The sequence below is a fragment of the Choloepus didactylus genome, chromosome 4 (assembly GCF_015220235.1).
Source record: "Choloepus didactylus isolate mChoDid1 chromosome 4, mChoDid1.pri, whole genome shotgun sequence".
Lineage (NCBI taxonomy): Eukaryota > Metazoa > Chordata > Mammalia > Pilosa > Megalonychidae > Choloepus > Choloepus didactylus.
This window is the reverse complement of record NC_051310.1, coordinates 5,407,998-5,429,000: the sequence shown is the minus strand read 5'-3', so window position 1 is coordinate 5,429,000 and position 21,003 is coordinate 5,407,998. Positions and strand designations below refer to the sequence as shown.

General features: G+C 47.2%; 1 protein-coding gene across 10 annotated transcripts in view; it reads left to right on the top strand.

The window, feature by feature from the left end:
• PPP2R5C (protein phosphatase 2 regulatory subunit B'gamma) overlaps positions 1-21,003 on the top strand; it is a 157,409-nt gene that overhangs the window by 114,668 nt on the left and 21,738 nt on the right. For all 10 annotated transcript variants that reach the window (XM_037831843.1, XM_037831845.1, XM_037831848.1 and 7 more), the window contains 6 exons: positions 10,874-10,984; positions 11,939-12,031; positions 12,118-12,248; positions 17,174-17,233; positions 18,963-19,071; positions 20,208-20,261. In XM_037831843.1, coding sequence (XP_037687771.1) covers positions 10,874-10,984; positions 11,939-12,031; positions 12,118-12,248; positions 17,174-17,233; positions 18,963-19,071; positions 20,208-20,261 — 558 coding nt within the window. The remainder of the gene's footprint in view (positions 1-10,873; positions 10,985-11,938; positions 12,032-12,117; positions 12,249-17,173; positions 17,234-18,962; positions 19,072-20,207; positions 20,262-21,003) is intronic.

The following is a 21,003-nucleotide window of genomic DNA, read 5'->3' as shown; positions in this document are numbered from 1 at the left end:
TACACAGCTAGTTGTCCTGGAGCTGGGAAGGCAGAGCTGTGCAAAAAGCGGGGGGTTGAGATGCCCCATTCAGCCATCTTTGCATCAGGCTGGGAACACCCCTGCACGGCCCGGCGGCCCAGGGTTTCCCTTGAAGGATGGCACGCACTTGTGACGTAGCACAGCCTTCTCTCAGCAGAGGTCCTGGAAGATCACAGCTGAGAAGGGGGGCCCACTCGGAAATCCCAGTGTCGCTACATCAATGCCGGGGACTTATGGTCAGCAGCAGAGAAAATCTGGGGCAAAGCTGAAATGAAGGCTTAGACTCTTGCCACAGCCTTGAATCTCCGGGAACACCTGGGAGGTTTGATTATTAAAGCGGCCCTGCCTCCCTAACCACTCAGACACATGCCCCACGTTCAGGGCGGACAGCACCAACAACACACCCAAACTTAGTGCACCAATTGAACCCCACAGGAATCAGACCCCCACACACCACAAAGACAAAGTGGGGGAGGACTGACTTGAGGGGAATAGGTGACTCGCAGATGCCATCTGCTGGTTAGAGAAAGTGTACGCCACCAAGTTGTAGGTCTGAAAAATTAGATTGGTATTAGATTGACTTGAAAGAACTCTGTCAAGCAAAGCAAATGCCAAGAGGCCAAAAACAACAGAAAATCTTAAAGCATATGATAAAAACAGACGATATGGAGAACCCAATCCAAAACACCCATATCAAAATATCAGAAGAGACACAGTGCTTGGCACAATTAATCAAAGAACTAAAATCAAATGACAAGCGCATGGCACAGGATGTAAAGGACAAGAAGAACATGGCACAGGATATAAAGGACATAAAGAAGACCCTAGAAGAGCATAAAGAAGAAATTGCAAGAGTAAATTAAAAAACTAGAAGATCTTATGGAAATGAAATAAACTGTTGGCCAAATTAAAAAGACTCTGGATACTCATAATACAAGATTAGAGGAAGCTGAACAACAACTCAGCCTCCTTGAGGACCACGGAACAGAAAATAAAAGAACAAAAGAAAGAATGGAAAAAAAAAATTTTTTTTAATCGAAACGGATCTCAGGGGTACAATAGATAAAATAAAACATCCAAATTTAAGACTCGTTGGTGTCCCAGAAGGGGAAGAGAAGGGTAAAGGCCTAGGAAGAGTATTCAAAGAAATTGTTGGGGAAAACTTCCCAAACCTTCTACACGATATAAATACACAAAGCATAAATGCCCAACGAACTCCAAATAGAATAAATCCAAATAAACCCACTCCAACACATATTCTGATCAGACTGTCAAATACTGAAGAGAAGGAGCAAGTTCTGAAAGCAGCAAGAGCAAAGCGATTCACCACATACAAAGGAAACAACATAAGACTAAGTAGTTGACTACTCAGCGGCCACCATGGAGGCGAGAAGGCAGTGGCATGACATATTTAAAATTCTGAGAGAGAAAAATTTCCAACCAAGAATACTTTATCCAGCAAAACTCTCCTTCAAATTTGAGGGAGAGCTTACATTTTTCACAGACAAACAAATGCTGAGAGATTTTGCTAATAAAAGACCTGTCCTTCTTCAGACACTAAAGGAAGCCCTACTGACAGAGAAACAGGAGAGAGAGAGATAGAGAGAATTTTAACAGACATATACAGAATATTACATCCCAGGTCACTGGGACACACATTTTCTCTAGTGATCACGGATCTTTCTCCAGAATAGACCATATGCTGGGACATGAAACGAGCTTCAATAAATTAAAAAAAAAAAAAAAAAAAAAAAACTGAATATATTCGAAGCATATTCTCTGCCCACAATGGAATACAAATAGAAGTCAATAATTTTTGATTTGTAACTCCACTATTTACTTCCTACATGATATAAAATACACAAACTCTCATGACAAATCAGTGGTTTTGGACTCAATGTAAAATATGTAATTTTTGACAAGAACTATATAAAGGTGGGGAAATGGAGGAGTATAGGAACATAGTTTATGTGTCCTATTGAAGTTAAGTTGGTATCAAAGAAAAACAAGATTGTTACGGATTTAAGAGGTTAATTTTAAGCCCCACAGTAAACACAAAGAAGGTATCAGAGAATATGACCATAGAGATGAAAAGTAGAGTATGGGTTATGAGACATGGGGGAAGGGCAATGGGGAGTTAAGAAATGAGTGTAGGGTTGCTGTTTGAAGTGAAGGGAAATTTCTAGTAATGGATGGCGGGAAGGTGATAGCATTACAACATTCTAAATGTGATTAATCCCACTAATGGAATGCTAGGGAGGGGGTAGAATGGGAAGATTTAGGCTGTACCTATGTTTCCACGATTGAAAAAAAAAAAAAAGACAGTCTAAATAGATGACAGCTGAATGCCAAGGACGATCCTGGATGGGATCTGAGGATGGAGGAGAGGAGGCTCAAAGGGACACAGATGGGACATAAGGGGGGAAAAAAAAGGAAATATAGAATGTAAGCTTTATATGAATGTTGACTTTCTTGAACTTCTTAGCTGCGCTTAATGGGATTGCATAAAAGAATGTGGGAATTGTATATGTGAATTATAGTGTTTGTTCAAGGATGTGTGCATCTTGCTCTTACATGTTCAGAAGACAGAGCAATAGATGAAGGATGATAGGGAGGGAGGGAAAGAGAAATCGCGGTGTGACAGCACGTTAAAATTGGTGGATCGGGGTATCGGGGGAGAGGGGTCGGGGTATGCTGGAGTTCTGTGTGTGGGGTTTATATTGTTTTTGCAACTGTTTCTATAACCTTGAACTTATTTCAAAATAAAATTTTAAAAAAATTTTAAGTTCATTGAGTTCATCAAAAAACCTAATTAGAATTATGTGTAAGCTCACAGTAAATTGATAGCTTGGTCTGTGGAGAAGCTGCATCTTGGTGACAGGGCACCATCCCTTTCTTCGGGCTTCTCTGGTGCCGTTTTAGAGTTTCTATGCTTTTCCCCCAAGGCCTTGTAGGTTTGCCATTAGTTCCCAGGCACCCTACAGTTTTTTGTGGCTCTGTTTATGGGATCTTCCTATTTATTATATTTTCTAGCTTCCTATTGGTAGTAGAGAAGTTAGTTTTTGTATTTTGGGGGGTTTTATACCTGGAGGCCCAACTGTGATGGTTTGTCTATTGCCTTTGTTGGTTTTTTTGCAGGTAGATTATCCTATCGTTTGCAAACAAATGACAATTTTGCATAAGAAAAGGAAAAAGAATGTTGCTACCCCTGAAATGTGTCTCTTAGCAATAGACTCTCAGAAGCTAATGTTTCTATTGCATTAGAAACATGTAATTTACATGTGCAGTGGCTATAATCTGGCCTTTGGTGAACTCATGGGATATAAACCATGTTCACATGAGTAGAACTGAGAGAATAAATGATCTCGGTAGGATAACCCTTGAGGCTTTGCACAGAGAACTGTGGGTAACGAAACCTTCTTCCCTGGGCATCTCTGATCTTTGTTTTTGGAGCAGGTCTCTTCGCATCTTAAAAATCTTTGTATGTTCTGCTGTGCTGCAGTTACATCACAGCATGAATATTTCATCTCTTCTCCCATCAGTAATGAGTATTTGCGGTAGAGAAAGGCTGCATGGTATTACCAGATTGTAAGAGTTTTCCATGAGGTTGCTTGTTGAGCTGTCTTGGTGTGCACCTACACAATTCGATAAGTTCAGTGATTTGGAGAACAGCATGTGCAGAGCAGGTTTAGGAAGAGGAGTGGAAATGTCAGGGAAGCTGGAGATGGGGTGCATCCTTGTAGTTCCCAGAGCCGGCCGCGCCGCCAGCAGAGGCTTCGTGAGTCGCCCACACCCGCGCACTCTCAGGAGCTGCCATTGTCCCAGAAGGCGGGAGGGATGGTTCCAAACGCTTGGAAAATGCTGCCTCAGAACGGCCCAGCGCAAAGAAGGATTTGCCCCTTCCAGCCCTGAGAGCATCAAGGCTCTGCCGGTGTTTCCATCCCCGTCCTGCTGGGCTGAGGGCCCTCTACCCACACCATGCAGCCCCTCGCTGATGGAGAGCGTGGCTGCATCTCTGCGTCTGTCCCTCCCTCAGTGTGTGCTCTGAGTTGGTGTCTTCCAGGAGCAAGAGTACAGTGGATCTGTTTGAGCCACAGGAGACCTAAGGCCCTTTAGATCTACAGCACGAACGAAACTCCCTTTGGTGTCTGTGGCTTGATGCTGACTGATCACGTGTGGTGGTGTCTTCAGCCCATGCTCCGTGCGTCTGCAGAGCGCATAGGTGCCTCCCCGCATGCTGATGTGTGCCCTGCTCGTCTGTGTGCCTGCTGCGCTCAACTCATGTGACCCCTGAGGTGTCGGTGCTGAGACGTGTGGCTGGATTGGAGACTGAGTCATCTGGCCTGGCATCCTGTTTGCCTTCTGCGCCTTTTGCCAAATACCCATCCTTCAGATAGTTAACCTTTGCTAGAGGTGAGCTCTAAAGCAGCGTAATCTGGGAAAGGACAAGTGGGGAGTTTTTTTGTTGCATGTCAGAAATAACTTGTAAGTCAGTCAGAGCAGAGCAATAACGAAACTTCCTGGCCTCGGACCATCAGGCAGGGTGCTGAGAGGGCCTTTGCACTGGGGACAGGTGGGGCCGACTCCTCTTGCAGACGCCTAACTCAGCATCGGGGCTCCGGGCCCGGGGCGCTCGAGGTGGGCCAGCCTGGGCTGCCAGGCCCTGGGCAGTGGAGCAGCCACCTGAAGCCCTGAGCCTCACTACTGGGAGGACACGACCAGCTGTGGGGGCCCCAGCGCGCTGGTGCACGGTTTCTTTTTCTCAGTGAATACCATTAACCATGATTTGTTCGCTCTTCTTTCCTGCCCCTAAATATGGCTTGGGCAGATTGCTTAACTTTTTCTTCCTGCCTGGCTCCGGAAGTCCGGTCTGGTTTAAGGCTGTACTCTCGGGCTCTCAGGTTCCCGCCCAGCGGCCGGCTCAGGGAGGGGCCTGAGGTGGGAGCGGAGGGGAAAGGGGGGCTGGCCCAGCCTCGCCTCGCCCCGGCCTTGAGCGGACCCGAGGGCAGAGTGGAGAGCCCGTGGCCTCCGGTGAGGCAGCAGTGCCTGCACACAGTCTGTGTCTGTGGTTCTGTCACTAAAGAGCCTCTCACAGAGGGCAGCCTTCCCCTTCTGTCCGCATCTGCAGCCCTTCTGGGCAGCCCCCCTGCACCACCCACGTCTGACCTCCGTGCCCCTCATGTGCAGACAGGGAAATGGAGCAGGTGGCCCAGGATGCTCTCTGCCTGCCCTGCCACAGGCCATGCCACAGAACGCTCTGGAACAGAGGGGGGCACAGGCTGTGTTCCCAGACACCTCCAGGACCGGGGACCACACGTCTGACCCCCGCAGGCGCCCTCCCCACACTGCACCTTGCTCCAGGCCAGCAGCTCCCAGTAGACAGCAGGATGCCGTGCCCCCTTTGAGGCCCACCCCCACAGCTCCAGAGAGAGGAAAGCTTGGACAACAATGCCACGCTCCCCACAAAGCCCGTAATGGTGGGGCACATTCTTCTGCCCCTCGGCAAGCCTTGGAGAGATGGGGGCTGCCCGAGGTGAGGCCCCTCTTGGCATCATCTGTGGGCTTTGGGGATCAGGGCACCAGGGAAGGCAACTCGCCACCCCGTCTCTTTGGAGTTCTGTGGCCATGATGGATGAAAGCACCCATCTCCCTCTCCATCCCTTTCCGGACCCCATGCCTAGGTTTGTTCACATCATACTTAGTCTCACAGAGGAGAAACTGGCCCCCAAAGAGGGCAGATGATTTGTCAAGATCATACAGATAGACCCTCAGAGGTTTAGGTTCCAAAGCCGTTTGTCTTTCTGCCTGTGTCTTAGGAACAGTTCTCATGTTTGCATTCTAACAGGACTTCCAGCCTCTGTTTTCTGTCCTTCCGTGCCTGCCCTGTTTCCACAACCTGTGTTGGTTGTTCAGATGACGTGGAGAGAAACCAGTTGGTGATAGGGCTTTCAGAGCAGAAGACGCAAAGAGTGAATATGTTTCTTTATGAGAACTGGTGCTGAGGTTTGGAGTTCGATATCGGTAACAGGAAAGAAACGAAGGAACAGTGAGTCAGTGTCAGCGGGTCTTTGCTTGGCCTCCGAGCAGCCAGGTCCGCCTGGGCTTGCCCTTGCTGCTCTCGTCCTTCTCGAGGAGTCGGATTTCATCTTCTGGGTCAGACTTTTTGATTTTGCACTTTGGGGAGCGGTGGCACTGTCTATGGGAGTCCCTCACAGGGTTGGTTCTGTAACCACAGGTGGTGGTTTAGGATTATTAAGTAGGTTAATTGATGATATTTAAACTATTTACAAAAGAAAACCAGGCTGTAAATCGTTGCTGTAGCAAACTAAACTTGTATATATTTTCTATCACTAATCTGTTGATGTATCTTTTGCTTTATTTTGCAGTCTAACTTTTCATAGTAACCATTTGCCATTGAAATGTGCCTTGCTCCAAAGAATTCTAGAATTCATGTAAGAAATATCTGCCATAAAACCCATTGATTTTTTTTAATTTAATATATTTTATTTTGAAATAAATTCAATCTTACACGAACAATTGTAAAACAGTGCAAACCCCATACACAGAACTCCGTCATACCCTGACCCCCCTCCCCCGATACCCTGCTCCATCACCTTTAAGATCCTGTCACACCACCATTTCTTTCTTTCCCTCCTTCTCTCCCTCTCTCCCTCCCTCCTTCCCTATCTATCATCTATCATCTATTGCTCTGTCCTCTGAACATATGAAACAACCTGCACATATCTTTGAACAAACAATATAATTCACATATACCTTTCCCATGGACAAGAACATTCTTTTATGCAGTCTCATTAAGCGCAGCTAAGAAGTTCAAGAAAGTCAACATTCATATAAAGCTTATATTCTATATTTCCTTTTTTTTTTTCTTGTGTCCCATCTGTGTCCCTTTGAGCCTCCTCTCCTCCATCCTCAGATCCCATCCAGGATCGTCCTTGGCATTTAATTGTCATCTATTTAGACTGTCTTTTTTTTTTTCTTCTTCAATTGTGGAAACATATATACAGCCTAAATCTTAAACCATTCCACCCCCTCCCTAGCATTCCATTAGTGGGATTAACCACATTTAGAATGTTGCAATGCTATCACCCTCCCACCATCTATTTCTAGAAGTTTCCCTTCACCCCAAAAGAAACCCTACACTCATTTCTTAACTCCCCATTGCCCCTTCCCCCACTTCTCGTAACCCCTACTCTACTTTTCATCTCCATGGTCATATTCTCTGATACTTTCTTTGTGTTTACTGTGGGGCTTAAATTCAACATCTTAAATCTATAATAATCTTGTTTTTCTTTGATACCAACTTAACTTCAATATGACACATAAACTATGTTCCTATACTCCATCATTCCCCCCACCTTTATGTAGTTCTTGTCAAAAATTCCATATTTTACATTGAGTCCAAAACCACTGATTTATCATTACAGTTCATGTAGTTTATATCCTGTAGGAAGTAAGTAGTGGAATTACAAATCAAAAATACAGTAATATTGGTATTTATATTTACCATGTGATCTGTACTGGAAATCTTTATTTCTTCATGTAGTTTCAGTCAATTGTTTAGTGTCCCTTCCTTTCAGCCTGCTCAACTCCCTTTAGCATTTCTTATAGGACTGATTACTGGTGATGAAGTCCCTCAGCTTTTGATTATCCAAGAATGTTTTCTTCTCCCCCTCATTTTTATCCTCCAGGTGTTTGTGAATTCTCCAAGTCTCTGATGGTTGTTGACTTCTATTTGTATTCCATTGTGGTCAGAGAATGTGCTTTGAACAAATTCATTTCTTTTTTTTTTATTTTATTGAGGCTTGTTTTTATGTCCCAGCATATGGTCCATTCTGGAGAAAGATCCGTGATCACTAGAGAAAATGTGTGTCCCAGTGACCTGGGATGTAATATTCTGTATATGTCTGTTAAAATTCTCTCTGTCTCTCTCTCTCCTTTCTTTGTTTCTCTGTCGGTAGGGCTCCCTTTAGTGTCTGAAGAAGGACAGGTCTTTTATTAGCAAAATCTCTCAGCATTTGTTTGTGAAAAATGTAAGCTCTCCCTCAAATTTGAAGGAGAGTTTTGCTGGATAAAGTATTCTTGGTTGGAAATTTTTCTCTCTCAGAATTTTAAATATGTCATGCCACTGCCTTCTCGCCTCCATGGTGGCCGCTGAGTAGTCAACTACTTAGTCTTATGTTGTTTCCTTTGTATGTGGTGAATCGCTTTGCTCTTGCTGCTTTCAGAACTTGCTCCTTCTCTTCAGTATTTGACAGTCTGATCAGAATATGTGTTGGAGTGGGTTTATTTGGATTTATTCTATTTGGAGTTTGTTGGGCATTTATGCTTTGTGTATTTATATCGTGTAGAAGGTTTGGGAAGTTTTCCCCAACAATTTCTTTGAATACTCTTCCTAGACCTTTACCCTTCTCTTCCCCTTCTGGGACACCAATGAGTCTTAAATTTGGATGTTTTATTTTATCTATTGTATCCCTGAGATCCATTGAGATTTTTTCGATTTTTTTCCCCCATTCTTTCTTTTGTTCTTTTATTTTCTGTTCCGTGGTCCTCAAGGAGGCTGAGTTGTTGTTCAGCTTCCTCTAATCTTGTATTATGAGTATCCAGAGTCTTTTTAATTTAGCCTACAGTTTCTTTAATTTCCATAAGATCTTCTGTTTTTTTATTTACTCTTGCAACATCTTCTTTATTCTCTTCTAGGGTCTTCTTTATGTCTTTTATATCCTGTGCCATGCTCTTCTTCATGTCCTCTATATCCTGTGCCATGCTCTTCTTCATGTCCTTTATATCCTGTGCCATGCTCTCGTCGTCTGTCTGTAGTTCTTTGATTAATTGTGGCAGGTACTGTGTGTCTTCTGATCTTTTGATTTGGGTATTTGGGTTTGGGTTCTACATATTGTCTGGTTTTATCATATGCTTTAAGATTTTCTGTTGTTTTTGGCCTCTTGGCATTTGCTTTACTTGATCTTTAATTTGTCAGAATTGCAGCTTGGTGGCGTACACTTTCTATAACTAACCAGCAGATGGCGTCCGTGAGTCACCTATTCCCCTCAAGTCAGTTCTCCCCAACTTTGTCTTTGTGGTGTGTGGGGATCTGACTCTTGTGGGGTCCAGTTGGTGCACTTAATTTGGGTGTGTTGTTGGTGCTGTCCACCCTGAATGAGGGGCGTGTGTCTGAGCGGTTAGGGAGGCAGGGCAGCTTTAGTAATCAAACCTCCCAGGTGTTCCCAGAGATTTAAGGCTGTTCTCTGCCGCTGACCCAAAAGTCCTTGGTATTGGCGTAGAAATCCCTGGGATTTCTGAGCGGTTCCCCCTTCCCTGCTGTGCTCTTCCGGGACCTCTGCTGAGGGAGGACCGTGTCACGTCACTAGTGCGCTCCGGCCTCCAGGGAAGCCCTGGACACCAGGCCATGCAGGGGCGTTCCCAGCCCGCTTCAAGGATGGTTGAATGGGACACGTTAACTTCCCCCTTTCCTCACAGCTCCGCCCTCCCAGCTCCAGGACAATCAGCCGTGGGTGTATGAAAGACCACTGTCCATGGCCGATATTGTGGCGTGTGCACGGTGCTGCGGGAAAGACTCGCTGTCACGCTGGGTTTCTTGGCATGGCTTTGTGCTGTTGGTTCGGCCCCAGGCAGGAGTGCCTCTGCCCGCTGGGGAGATGGCTGCAAGTCATGCGTATTTTTTCTCCTTTTGGCTCCCCTTTGCTTCCCTGGGCCCGAGACAATCAGCAATGGGTATGGGAAGGGGTATCCTCCACACAAGACACTGAGGCGTTAGCCCAGCCTGCTCCCATCATATCTGCAGCTGCTCCCGGGCTTCTTTTTTTTTTTTAAAGAACTAGTCCATCTCCAAACGCCAATCCACCATTTCCCCACACCGCAGCGTGGCCGAGGGACTCTCAGCCGGCTCACTCACTCGTGTCAGAATGCAGACTCCTGGTTTCACCAAGTGCACGGTCCCTGTAGATCTAGCAGACCTTGTCCAGCTGGTGCTACTCTGGAAGTGGTGTTCTGGGTCACTTTCTGGTTTTTATCTAGTATTTTTCACGGAGGTGTTTTTTTGCCCTGTCTCACCTAGCCGCCATCTTAGGTTCTCCAAACGCATTGATTTTTATGAAGTGGGACGTAAAATGAGCCTGGGGTGGGGGAAGTGGCGAGGGGCAATAGAAAGGTGGAGATTAGAGAAAAAGATAATGAGATGTTTGAAAGGATCATTCGAACTCCAGAGAAACATCTTATTCATAAATCTTATCTTTGCAAGTCAAACAGACCAGCTGGAATTTAGGCGCCCGGTCCCGGGCTGTCCCTCGGAGCTTCCAAGCAGTGCATCCTCCTTCTTGCCTGAGCGCAGCCCTTCCTGTGGGGTGGTCCGTCAGCTCCGTCCCGACCACTGCTTTGCCTTGTCATTGTTGAGGGCACCCAGCGGAGGCCGTCGGCGTCCGTGTCGCACGAGACTCCCACCGCACGTGGCAGGTGTCATTTCCTCTCCGCTTTCAGCGCTTTCTAGTCTGCGACTCCATGATTTCTCCCTCCCGCTCGCTGAAGCCAGGGGCTGCAGAAGTCATTCCCCCATCAGCACTGGTTGGGGTTGGTTTGAAAATTTGACAGCTGAGAGTCACATAAAGGCACTTGTGGTCACCGGTCCAAGGCGACCTATTTCCTGCTGTGGTCTTGATCTGGGGTCCTTGGGGACCCCCCACTGCTTCTGAACACTGAGCATAAGGATGAGCCAGAACACCACGGGAAGCAGCTGCCGTTAGAGTCACTCAGACTTGTAAAAATGTTCTGGAACCTTTTTCATGTCCTGGTTATAACTAGAATATGTGGATTTTAGTTTGCAGTTAACATGTTTCGAACGTTACCACCTTCCTCCAACCCTACGGGAGCAGAGTTTGACCCGGAGGAAGACGAGCCAACATTAGAAGCAGCCTGGCCTCACCTACAGGTATGCGGCCGTGGGGTGCCCTGGGAGCCGAGGGTGGCGTTACGTGCGCGCGCACGCGGGCGTTTCCCCTCGAGCTGATGCCCTGGCCCGAGGTTACAAGTGAGCCTGTGCCCTCGGTGGTTCTAGACCTTGCAGGCTTGTAAATACAAGAAGAATATTGGTGCAGAAGAGAGAAATTGTGATGGGTTTTTTGTTTGTTCAGACACTTTACACAAATTACAAGATGTAAGATTATCCATGTTTTTAAATGGAAACCACCACTTTGTTACAGCCATTGAATTCTGACTTAGAGGCCTTAACACAGACATTTGTTCCCCTTTTTTGATGCTTAGATTTAATGTGCACCCACAGTGCTCCCCCAAGCTCAGGTGCTGACTGGTGCCCTTTAAACACATCTGTGCGGCCAGAGGGAGGGAGGGTCTACTGGTGGGGACGCCCGTGAGTGGCACCGAGGCCAGTGTAAGCCGAGAGCTGGGTCGGGAGGGTGGGCGAGGGAAATGAAGAGGCGAAGCTGGGGAAGGGAAGAGTCAGTGGAGCCAACGAGAAAAGGGGAGAAGCTCAGTTTGGTGGCCGGGCTCCTTCCTGCCCGCTGCTCCCAGGTGTCCCCTGGGCTTGGCCCTGGGCCTGGGCGGGCACGGCACGGTGGTGGTGGCTGTGTCCTTGTGCCCTCCACGCGGGATAATTTAATTAAGCCTTAGTGACATCTGCCAGGGGAATCATTTTGTTTACTTGACACTTAAGGGTATAGTTCATGATCCTTAGCTAAATAAAATAGTTGTCATCGTCTCTTATAATTAAATTAAGCCCCATTATTTAGCATTAATTCCATATATATGTGGCTTTTTTTTAAGGCTATTTTGGCAGGCAAAGGAAGGTTCAATTCATGGTGTGTTTTAATTTCTATTTAATAAAATACCATGTTAATTTGTTTCATTGTTCTTTTTTTCCCTCTAGCTTGTTTATGAATTTTTCTTAAGATTTTTAGAGTCTCCAGATTTCCAACCTAATGTAGCGAAGAAATATATTGATCAGAAGTTTGTATTACAGGTAAAGTACAAATAAGCTAAAATTTGACAGCCCCAGACATCTGGAGGGGGTACAGCGAGTCACTCAGCATCTTTTTCTTCTTGAAGCTTTTAGAACTCTTTGACAGTGAAGATCCTCGGGAGAGAGATTTTCTTAAAACTACCCTTCACAGAATCTATGGAAAATTCTTAGGCTTAAGAGCTTACATCAGAAAACAGATAAATAATATATTTTATAGGTAAGTCAGTGTGTGGATGGCATTTGTCTTTTTGCATGTTGGTATTCATTTTAGCATTTAGTACTCCCCCACCTCCTTTTCTTTTCTTTGACATCTGATTAAGTTCCAGTAATTTTTCTCTTTCTAAGCAGCCGTGTTGTCGTGTGCAGGTGGAACACCAGTTTACGCCTCTAGACTGGGACCCCAGTGCCCCCCCACGCCCCTGCCCGCTGCCCAGGCCCTGCTCCATCCCCCCCACCCCTCCTTGCCCTCCCTCCGCAGCCCCCTCCCGCGGCCCCAGCTCCTCACCACCTTCCTTGGTTTTGGTTTTCTGCGGAAACCTCCGTAGCCCTGAGCATGTTCCGCCCTGAGGTGGAGATGGGGGGATTCTGCCCAGAGCCGGCATCTGCCTTCCACCCGGGCACTGCTTGGGCTTTCCCCCGAATCTCAGGGAAGGGAGGAGGTTGCGAGGGGGAAAGACACTCTGAGAAGACAGGTGAGAGGAGATGCAGAGCCCACTGTGCCCCAAGGCGAAGGGGGCAATGGTTGGAAGCCCTGGCTGGAGGCATCTTTTCCTGCGGAGCCGCTCGAAAGTAGCGTTCTTCGGTTTCACAGCCCCACGGCTCATGAGAGAACGTTCCGTAAAGTTCCAGCGTCTCGCCCTCCTTGACCTCTCCACCACCCGCCTCTCCGTTTCCATGTCTCACCGAAGTTTCTGGTGCCAGCATCTCAGAGCTGTCCACACCCCTCCCTTCTGCTGCGGCCTCTGGGTCACGCTCACTGCCCAGCCCCGTCCTGTTCCTCTTGGGGTGAAGCGGCACAGCTCCTCGGCCAGGCTCGGGGACTCCTCTTCCCGGTGTGTGTCTGCTCCCTCACAGGGCTCTGTCCACGCCGTTTCAGCTCACTGGATGCTCTTTCCCACAGTCCCTTCTTGCGACCTCCCAGGCCTCCCGAAACATCGCTTCATTAAGAAAGGCTCCCTTGGCAGCTGGGGTCAGGTCTCCCCGGGAGGGCAGGGACCGTGCAGGCTGCCCACCGCACACCCCCAGTGCCAGCCTGTGCCCAGCCCCCCGTGGGCACCACATCAACTCGATGTGAAGCGGCCCAGCTTCTTATTTGTCCCTGGAAGGCCTACTCAGTCCACAGGTTTTGGCTCCTCAGGACAGGTTGCCTCTCAAAGGCACCTCTGACCTCAGGGACTGAAAGCAGTGGCAAATCCACAGTGCCCGGGAACGAGAACACGGCAGCTTGCCCGTAACCTGGGAGCCCACTCGCTGCGTGGGGGTGACAGGCTGCCACCTGGGGAGCCCGGGGAGCCCCAGCCCTGGCACCGTGGGGCCTTGACGGGCCCTTGCTTACTTGGTTGCAGTGACCAAGCACAGGACAAGAATAAAGGATCCAAATAAAGGACAGCAAGTAAGGTCCCTCAGCCGCCGAGACACAGCCCCTCCAAGCATTCCAGGCCCAGCTCCTCTTGTCTGCTGCAGCCCGGTGCACTGCCCCGGAGCGAAGTCTTCCCTTCCCTCCTCTCACGTCCCGTGTCTGGGAATTAGAGCCCTCCTGCTGTGTGCCCTCCTCTGAGCTCACCCCATCTACATGGCGGAGTGGGACACTGGAGGCAGCCCGGATCTGACGCACCTCCAGAAACCAGAGCACAGTGGCTCCTTCAGTGTTAACGTTCTCATTGTGTATTTCCAGGTATCAGCCTCCCCCCCCTTTTTTTTAACTTTATTTTGAAATACTTTCAAACATACAGGACAGTTACAAAAATAATACAGTCCCCCTGCAGAGAACTCCAACGTACCCTTACTTCCACCTGAGCCCTGGTAGCAGGATCCACCAATTTTAACATTTTGCCACATTTACCGTATTCTTTTGCCTGTCCATCTGTCTGCTCTTCTCGTTCTTTTTCAGTCCATTTTCTGAACACTTGAATGTCAGTTGCACGCATCACGCTCCATGAACACTTAACACTGCCACGCTGGTTTCCTCAGAACAACGGTGTTCATGGGTGGAACCACCGTCCGCCGAGTTCAGGCAGTTGAGCGTCGCTGTCAAGCTTGCGGTCTATGTTTAGTGTTGTCCTACGTCCCGATATGTCCTCAGAGTGTCCCTTTGAGCCTTCTCTCCTCCCTCACCCGGTCCCATCCAGGGTCACGTGTTGCATTTCGTTGTCGTCATCTCTTTAGTTGCTCTCCCTTTCTCTTTTTAGATTGTGGAGACATGTATGTACAATGTTAACACATCCTTTTTAACTAGATCGTTACTTGGCTGTGTACTTAGCCAGACACAATATACCTTATTTAAACAACAGAGAACAGGCACAATTCAGCTTCCGTTCTTTTAAGCCTAAAATGAAAGCCCTCCCTAACATGGCTTTTTCCTTAACCTGTAGGTTTATTCAGATAGCCGAGGCACAGGTCTGCTGGACACTTGCAATAAAAGTAGAAAATGCCCCGTATCTGAAAGAACTTTAATAACTGAAATATTTAAATAGATTATTATTCAAAAGTTGTTAAATGTAATGGAGTTCAGTTCTTGGTAAGTGCCCAGCACTCTGCTAGACGGTGACAGGTTTGTTTTGTTTTTTAGTAACCCCTTCTTTGTCTTTCTTGGCATATGCGATCGAAAGTAAGCATGTTGTTAATATTCTGTAATTGGTCTGGATATCCATCTTCACCATGACTCCCATTTCAGGTGAGAGAAAAATAGAAAGTTTTTGAAAGCTCTGTTCCATTCATCTAGTTGTATGTATTACAACCATGTCTTATAAGGAAAAGAGTATTTCATAAATATTTGAAGTAATTGAAAATGTTCATATAAAGCTCTCATTTATTTCTGTAGTTCCTCATTCTAATCATTTTTAAAATTTTCTAACTTTTTGGAAGCGTGGGTTGAGCAGCACTGTGGCTCACCTGTAATTCCTCTTCTGTGAGCAGCAGCACCTGCAGGTCAGGTGGGCAAGCGAGAGCAGCCTCGGTTGCCTTTTACTGCGGAACAAACACCCACGACAGTGCCTTAAAAGAACCGTGACTTACTATTCCTCACAATTTTACCATCTGAATGGGCTCTTCTGTCCTCGGCCAGCCGAGCAGCTCCGTCTCCCCTGCCTCTCCGTGACTCGCGGGGTCTTCCTCACAGCAGACGGGGTGCAGGGCAGTTGAGAGGTGTGTCCGAGGGAAACCCCGGGCCTTCGGTGCGCCCGGTGCCACCGGGTCACATCAGCTTCACTGTGCCTTTCACGCTGGGTGTTCTAGTTTGCTAATGCTGCAGAATGCAAAACACCAGAGATGGATAGGCTTTTATAAAACGGGGGTTTATTTCACTACACAGTTACAGTCTTAAGGCCACAAAGCATCCAAGGTAACACCTCAGCAATCGGGTACTTTTCACCGGAGGATTGTCAATGGAGTCCGGAAAACCTCTGCTAGCTAGGAAGGCAGCTGGCATCTGCTCCGAAGCTCCAGCCTCAAAACGGCTTTCTCCCAGGACGTTCCTTTCTAGCAAGCTTGCTTCTCTTCAAAACATCACTCCCAGCTGCACTCCCTTTCCTCTTTGAGTCAGCTCATTTATATAGCTCCACCGATCAAGGCCCACCCCGAATGGGTGGGGCCACGCCTCCATGGGAACATCTCATCAAAATTATCTCCCACAGCTGGGTGGGGCACACTCCAAGCAAATCCAACCAGCACCAAAACTTCTGCCCCACACAAGACCACAAAGATAATGGCATTTGGGGGACACAATACATTCAAACCAGCACACTGGGTTTCCTGACGCCTGCAGGACTAAACCCAGTTTCCGGAAGCTGCCCTGTGGAGCCTGTCCCTCTTTGCCTCAGCTGCTTTCCCGCCTCCTGCTTGTGCCACGCACCGTGTATGGGCCTGGGTGCCGCCCAGACTAGCTCCAGGCCCCTCGACCCCCTCGCTCGGTCACTGTCCTCCTTCAATGTCCAGCGAAGCACCAGCCCCTCGGGGAAATCTGGCCATTTGGGAAGACAGAAACCTAAAGACCCACGTTTCAGGAATATCTCATTTTATGGATGCTTGGCCTGTCGTGTACCTTAAGGCCACTCTTCATTTCAAAGAAGGACAAGGGAATTTCAGAATCAGAGTTTTTTTAATCACTGCAGACTTTTATGTTTTGGCTCAGAGCTGTCTCTAAAATGTCGTGCCATTGGCAGGTGCCTGTTGCAGGCACCGCTCTCCTTTCGTTTCCATTGGGCACTGGGCGCTCAGCCTGTCGCTTTAGACTGATGCCAGGGGAGCGAGGCTGTGCGGGCGGTTCTGGGCGGGCGGCCTTGAGGGAGAGGCCCTTTTCCTCCTGGAGTCCCGGTTCCTTCACCAGCCATGTCTGCAGCCTCTGTTCGGCTCAGTCCTCGCCCTGGGGGTGCAGTGGGGGTCCTGGCCAGCCCCACACGCGGGATTCGGGGCTGCGCGGACTCCCGTTCTGGAAGGACAGCTCTTGAGGGCGTGTGGAGGGACGGGCAGGGGGGTGGCCGAGAGGGTTGAGGAAATAGCTTCTGCCCTTTCCAGGCACTGCGCTGAATTGCAGAGGCCCTAAAATTGAGTAAAACATCAACTTACAAGCTGGGTTAATGGCTATATATGTGATAATAGAGAAAAGCGCGACCTGTAGAATCTGGTGGCTGAAACTTGGGTGTTCACTGTAAATTCCTTCAACTTCTCTGTATGTTTGAAATTTTTCAAGATGAAATGTTGGGGAAAAATCGAGCAAGACGAGCTCTCTGCCCTGCAGGCACCGCCTGTGCAGGGTGACGCCCTGCTCTGGCCCGGGAAGGCCGCAGAGGCCAAGTTCGCCAGGCCCCGTGCCTGACTGGCTGGCTGCGTGCTTTTTCCCTCCTTAAAGGCACTGTTTTCTTATTCAGAGGGTTTTAATCTTTCCAGCTTTGAGTGTCTAATTCTGATTGATAATTTTCTTCCTAGGTTTATTTATGAAACAGAACATCACAATGGCATAGCAGAGTTACTGGAGATATTGGGAAGGTAAGGCATTGTATTTTATTGATAGCAACTGACTTTTAGTTGAAGTTTATACCAGAATGGTCCAGTTCATCTAGCTCAACTGCCCCCTTTCCCAAAACAATGCAATTTAAATCCTCTTCTATAAGAATTTAAGTAAGAGTTTACTTAATAGCAGGTGCTTGCTCTTGGATTAGGACACACTAGATGACAAACTCTCTCCGGTTCTGTGGGTAGATTCTGTATCATATACCTCAGTGTCATCACTATAGAAAGACCATTTTAGTTATGTGCTTAAGAGCAGCATGTGAACAGGTATGTTAGAAGCTTATGTAAGAATGACCACTGTTGTGTATGGGGGCTATTGAGCAAATGCTGATATTTCAGTTTTCTTTGATTTTATAAATTTTTTATCATCAGCATTTCAGAATGTTCAGCTTCTTAATCCAAATGAAGTTCTCGCTTGCTATCATTTTTAAAAAACCGATGATCTCTGTAGGCTCTGTGTTGGGCCTCCTTTCCCAGTGTCATCTCCCACCCCACCCCGGTCCCAAGGCCCCGGGGCCGGGTGAACTGGGCAGTGCCGATCATCCCGTGCCTTTCCGAGGGATTCAGGGAGCGTTAGCAACTAAAGGTTCCAAGAAGCCCTGCGGGGACATGGACTTCTGTTTAATCTAGTGATTCCCAAAATTATTTGAACATAAAACTCTTTCCTCAAGGAACACTGATTATCTTGTGCATCTGTGGTCTCACCCATATTTCTGAGAAAAACTCTCCTTGAGGTTTTAGATGTAATTTGGAAAAATGGCAGTCATTGAGAATTCTGCTTGGGTTGTTTCAGCACGCTCTGGACTGGCTCTCTCTCCGGAAGGGGTGGTGAGAGGCTGGGCGTGGACCTCCGCCCAGGAGCGTGAGCTGCTCCGCTTGCCAGTTCACTGCTCTCTGCTTCCCTTTTCTTGTCTCTAAAAGGGCAGACGCGTCGGATGGGGGGAAGGAAGGTGTGGGGCGCAGCCTGCCTCACCACGCACAGGGCGTCCGTGCTACCTCTGCTACTGCCGCCTATTTTCCGGGTGTTTTGTCTTGGGGTCCCCTCAGGTGAATGGGCCCAGCTTACTTGTTGGGCCCCCCTGAGGCCCCCGCTGTGCCGTGAGATGAATGGGTAACAGAAGGCCAATTTAGAAACGGCTGACACTGTTTCTGCAGCTCTCAGTAACATTTGCCTGTGTTTGCCTAATATAAAATGAAACAAACTGCTTATGTTGGAGATGAAAACTTCCTTTTAGCAGCTGCGAGTAGGAATCCTTTCCTTGCCGAGTTTTAACTCACACCCCTTCTACAGTACTCTGACTTGGTTCTGCCTGGAAAGCTCAGGGAAAGCAAAAGTTTCTGAAGCTGGACAAAGCCCTGGTGAAAATGCAAGCTGGAGGGAAGGTGATGTTGGCTGGGTGTGGGGGCCTCTGGGGTGGGGACCATCCTGGGCCCCCCACTGCCAAGCAGCTGTGGAAGGAAGAGGCTTTGTCCCCAAAGGCCCCATAAGCCTGGAATTGTTAAATTATCTTAAAGTTACAAAGATATGCTTCCTTGAAGATTTGTTTTCTATAAATTTCTGATTATACTCTCCTTTTTTCTGTAACATTTTGCCTGCTGGTTTTCAGGCTTTTACACAAACTAAAAGAAAAACAGCAAGAGATGTTTTAAAAATCTGAAATTAGTAAATACTATATCTTTGAATAAGTCCCTTTTTTTTTTGCAGTATAATTAATGGATTTGCCTTACCACTGAAAGAGGAGCACAAGATTTTCTTATTGAAGGTGTTATTACCACTGCACAAAGTGAAATCCCTGAGTGTCTACCACCCCCAGGTAAGGGGTCCCGGGTCCCGTTCACAGGTGGTGCACACGTGGGCACTCTGAGCCGAGACACCAGAGCCCATTCCTCCTGGAGGTGTTTTCTTCCTAACATGACATGATCTGTTTGCCTAACTAGCTTCTGCTGGTAATGGAAAGGACAGGAGGGTAAATAGGATTCCTTCTGAGAAATTCAGAAAAATCTCCAGAATACAGAATTCTTAAATGTGTTTTAAATAGAGAAGGAAGTGACTGAATGAATGAAAGGACTCAGGAAAGCTTCTCAGAGGAAAGTTTTTTGTAATTTAAAATCTCATACCTTAAAGGAAAAAAGCCCATATGTCCATGGCCTATGAAAAAGTTTAAAAAAAACAATCAATCAAAAAAACTGGAGTTTTAAAACTTTGTAGAAATCTAAATTAGTTATATTGAAAAATTGGCCAGTAGTGCTTACTAGCCAGTTCGTTGGCTGCATTTACCCAGGACGCTTGAATTCTCCCTCATTCTTGTTCGTGTGTAGACGGGACTTCACTGTGCTGATGGAAGCACAGCAAGGACTGAGGGCACACTCGCACCTCCCGCTGTGTTTCTAGTGGCCTGAGCTTGTCACGGGCCTGTGTGGAAGTCTGCGGCATGAGGTGAATTACAGAAAAGTAGATTCTCTCACTGATCTGAACAGCACTGACTTCCTGGAAAATATTTCCATGAGAGTGATTTCTCCGATCGCTATTAATGGTAACACCTTTACACCCAGCCAGGTTGTTGTCCTACTAATGGTTTGATAAAGAAATTAATAGTTCCAAGATCTAAAATGGAACCAGATCTTAATGTGGTTTTACGTGTTCATTACAACCTCCGAAAGGACAGCAGGAAAAATACCCCATGCTTGGGCTGACTTATTGGGGTTAATCTAAAAGACCGTTCAGCTTTCTGATCCGTTGACAGCAACTCGAGGCCCCTCCCTGAGAGCCCCGAGCAGCACCCACGCCAAGTAGGGGGCGGTACCACGGCTGGGTGGGCCTGCCCAGAGCAGAGCCTCGCTCCGTCAGGCCCCGGTCTCTTGCAGGAAGGTGCCAACCTGCTGCCAGAAGAAACAGCAGCATCTTCATTTTGCAATGAGCTGTTAATGTTTTCTCTCCTTTCCTTTGTAGCTGGCATACTGTGTAGTGCAGTTCTTGGAAAAGGACAGCACCCTTACGGAGCCAGTAAGTACCGCTCTCTGGGCAAGTTCTTGATTCTTGGCAGTGCACCTGGTGAAACACGTGGCTCTGCTAGGTGGGAGCACAGCACCGTGTCGGTGCTGACTTGCTGTCAAAACACCTGCCTTATTTCAACTTAAGTTGCAATCCTGAAAAACAGTTGGGTTTCATTCGTGGTGTACATTTTTAAAGTTTAGTAATTTTAATTAAAGTTTCCTTTATGGTACAGATTATTTTACGTAATAAGATTGCCATCTTATACCTTATTCACTTTACTCCTTTCACTCGAAGCCCTTGAATGGTTGTATCCATTAAATCATGTGCATTTTAATACTTTCGCGTCTGCTTGGTTTGACAACCTATTTAACCTCCTTAGGTCAAAGGGATTATGGTGAGGGTTTGAAGTGCTTGTTGTACTAAAGAGGTTTCACCATCTGAGAATTCTTTCCAACTTAGAGTGTAACTATTTTATGATTCTTGCATCATTCAGTGTTTGGATTTCTAATTTCTCATATTCTCAGCATTTTATCTTTATTAAGAATAAAAAGGCTAGTAAAGCCTAGATTAGTCAATCCAAGCCTGTCAGGTGCCGGTTTAAACTTTGAGTTTTAAAATACTGTTAGACTAGAGAAGGGAGGTGTTGACGTTCCTGGGTCTTTCCTATCCCATTTTCCTGTGTGGCCGTCGTTTTTATATGGGAGACACACGAGAAAGTCTTAATGCTGAGTTCCTGAGTCTAACTGGCTTT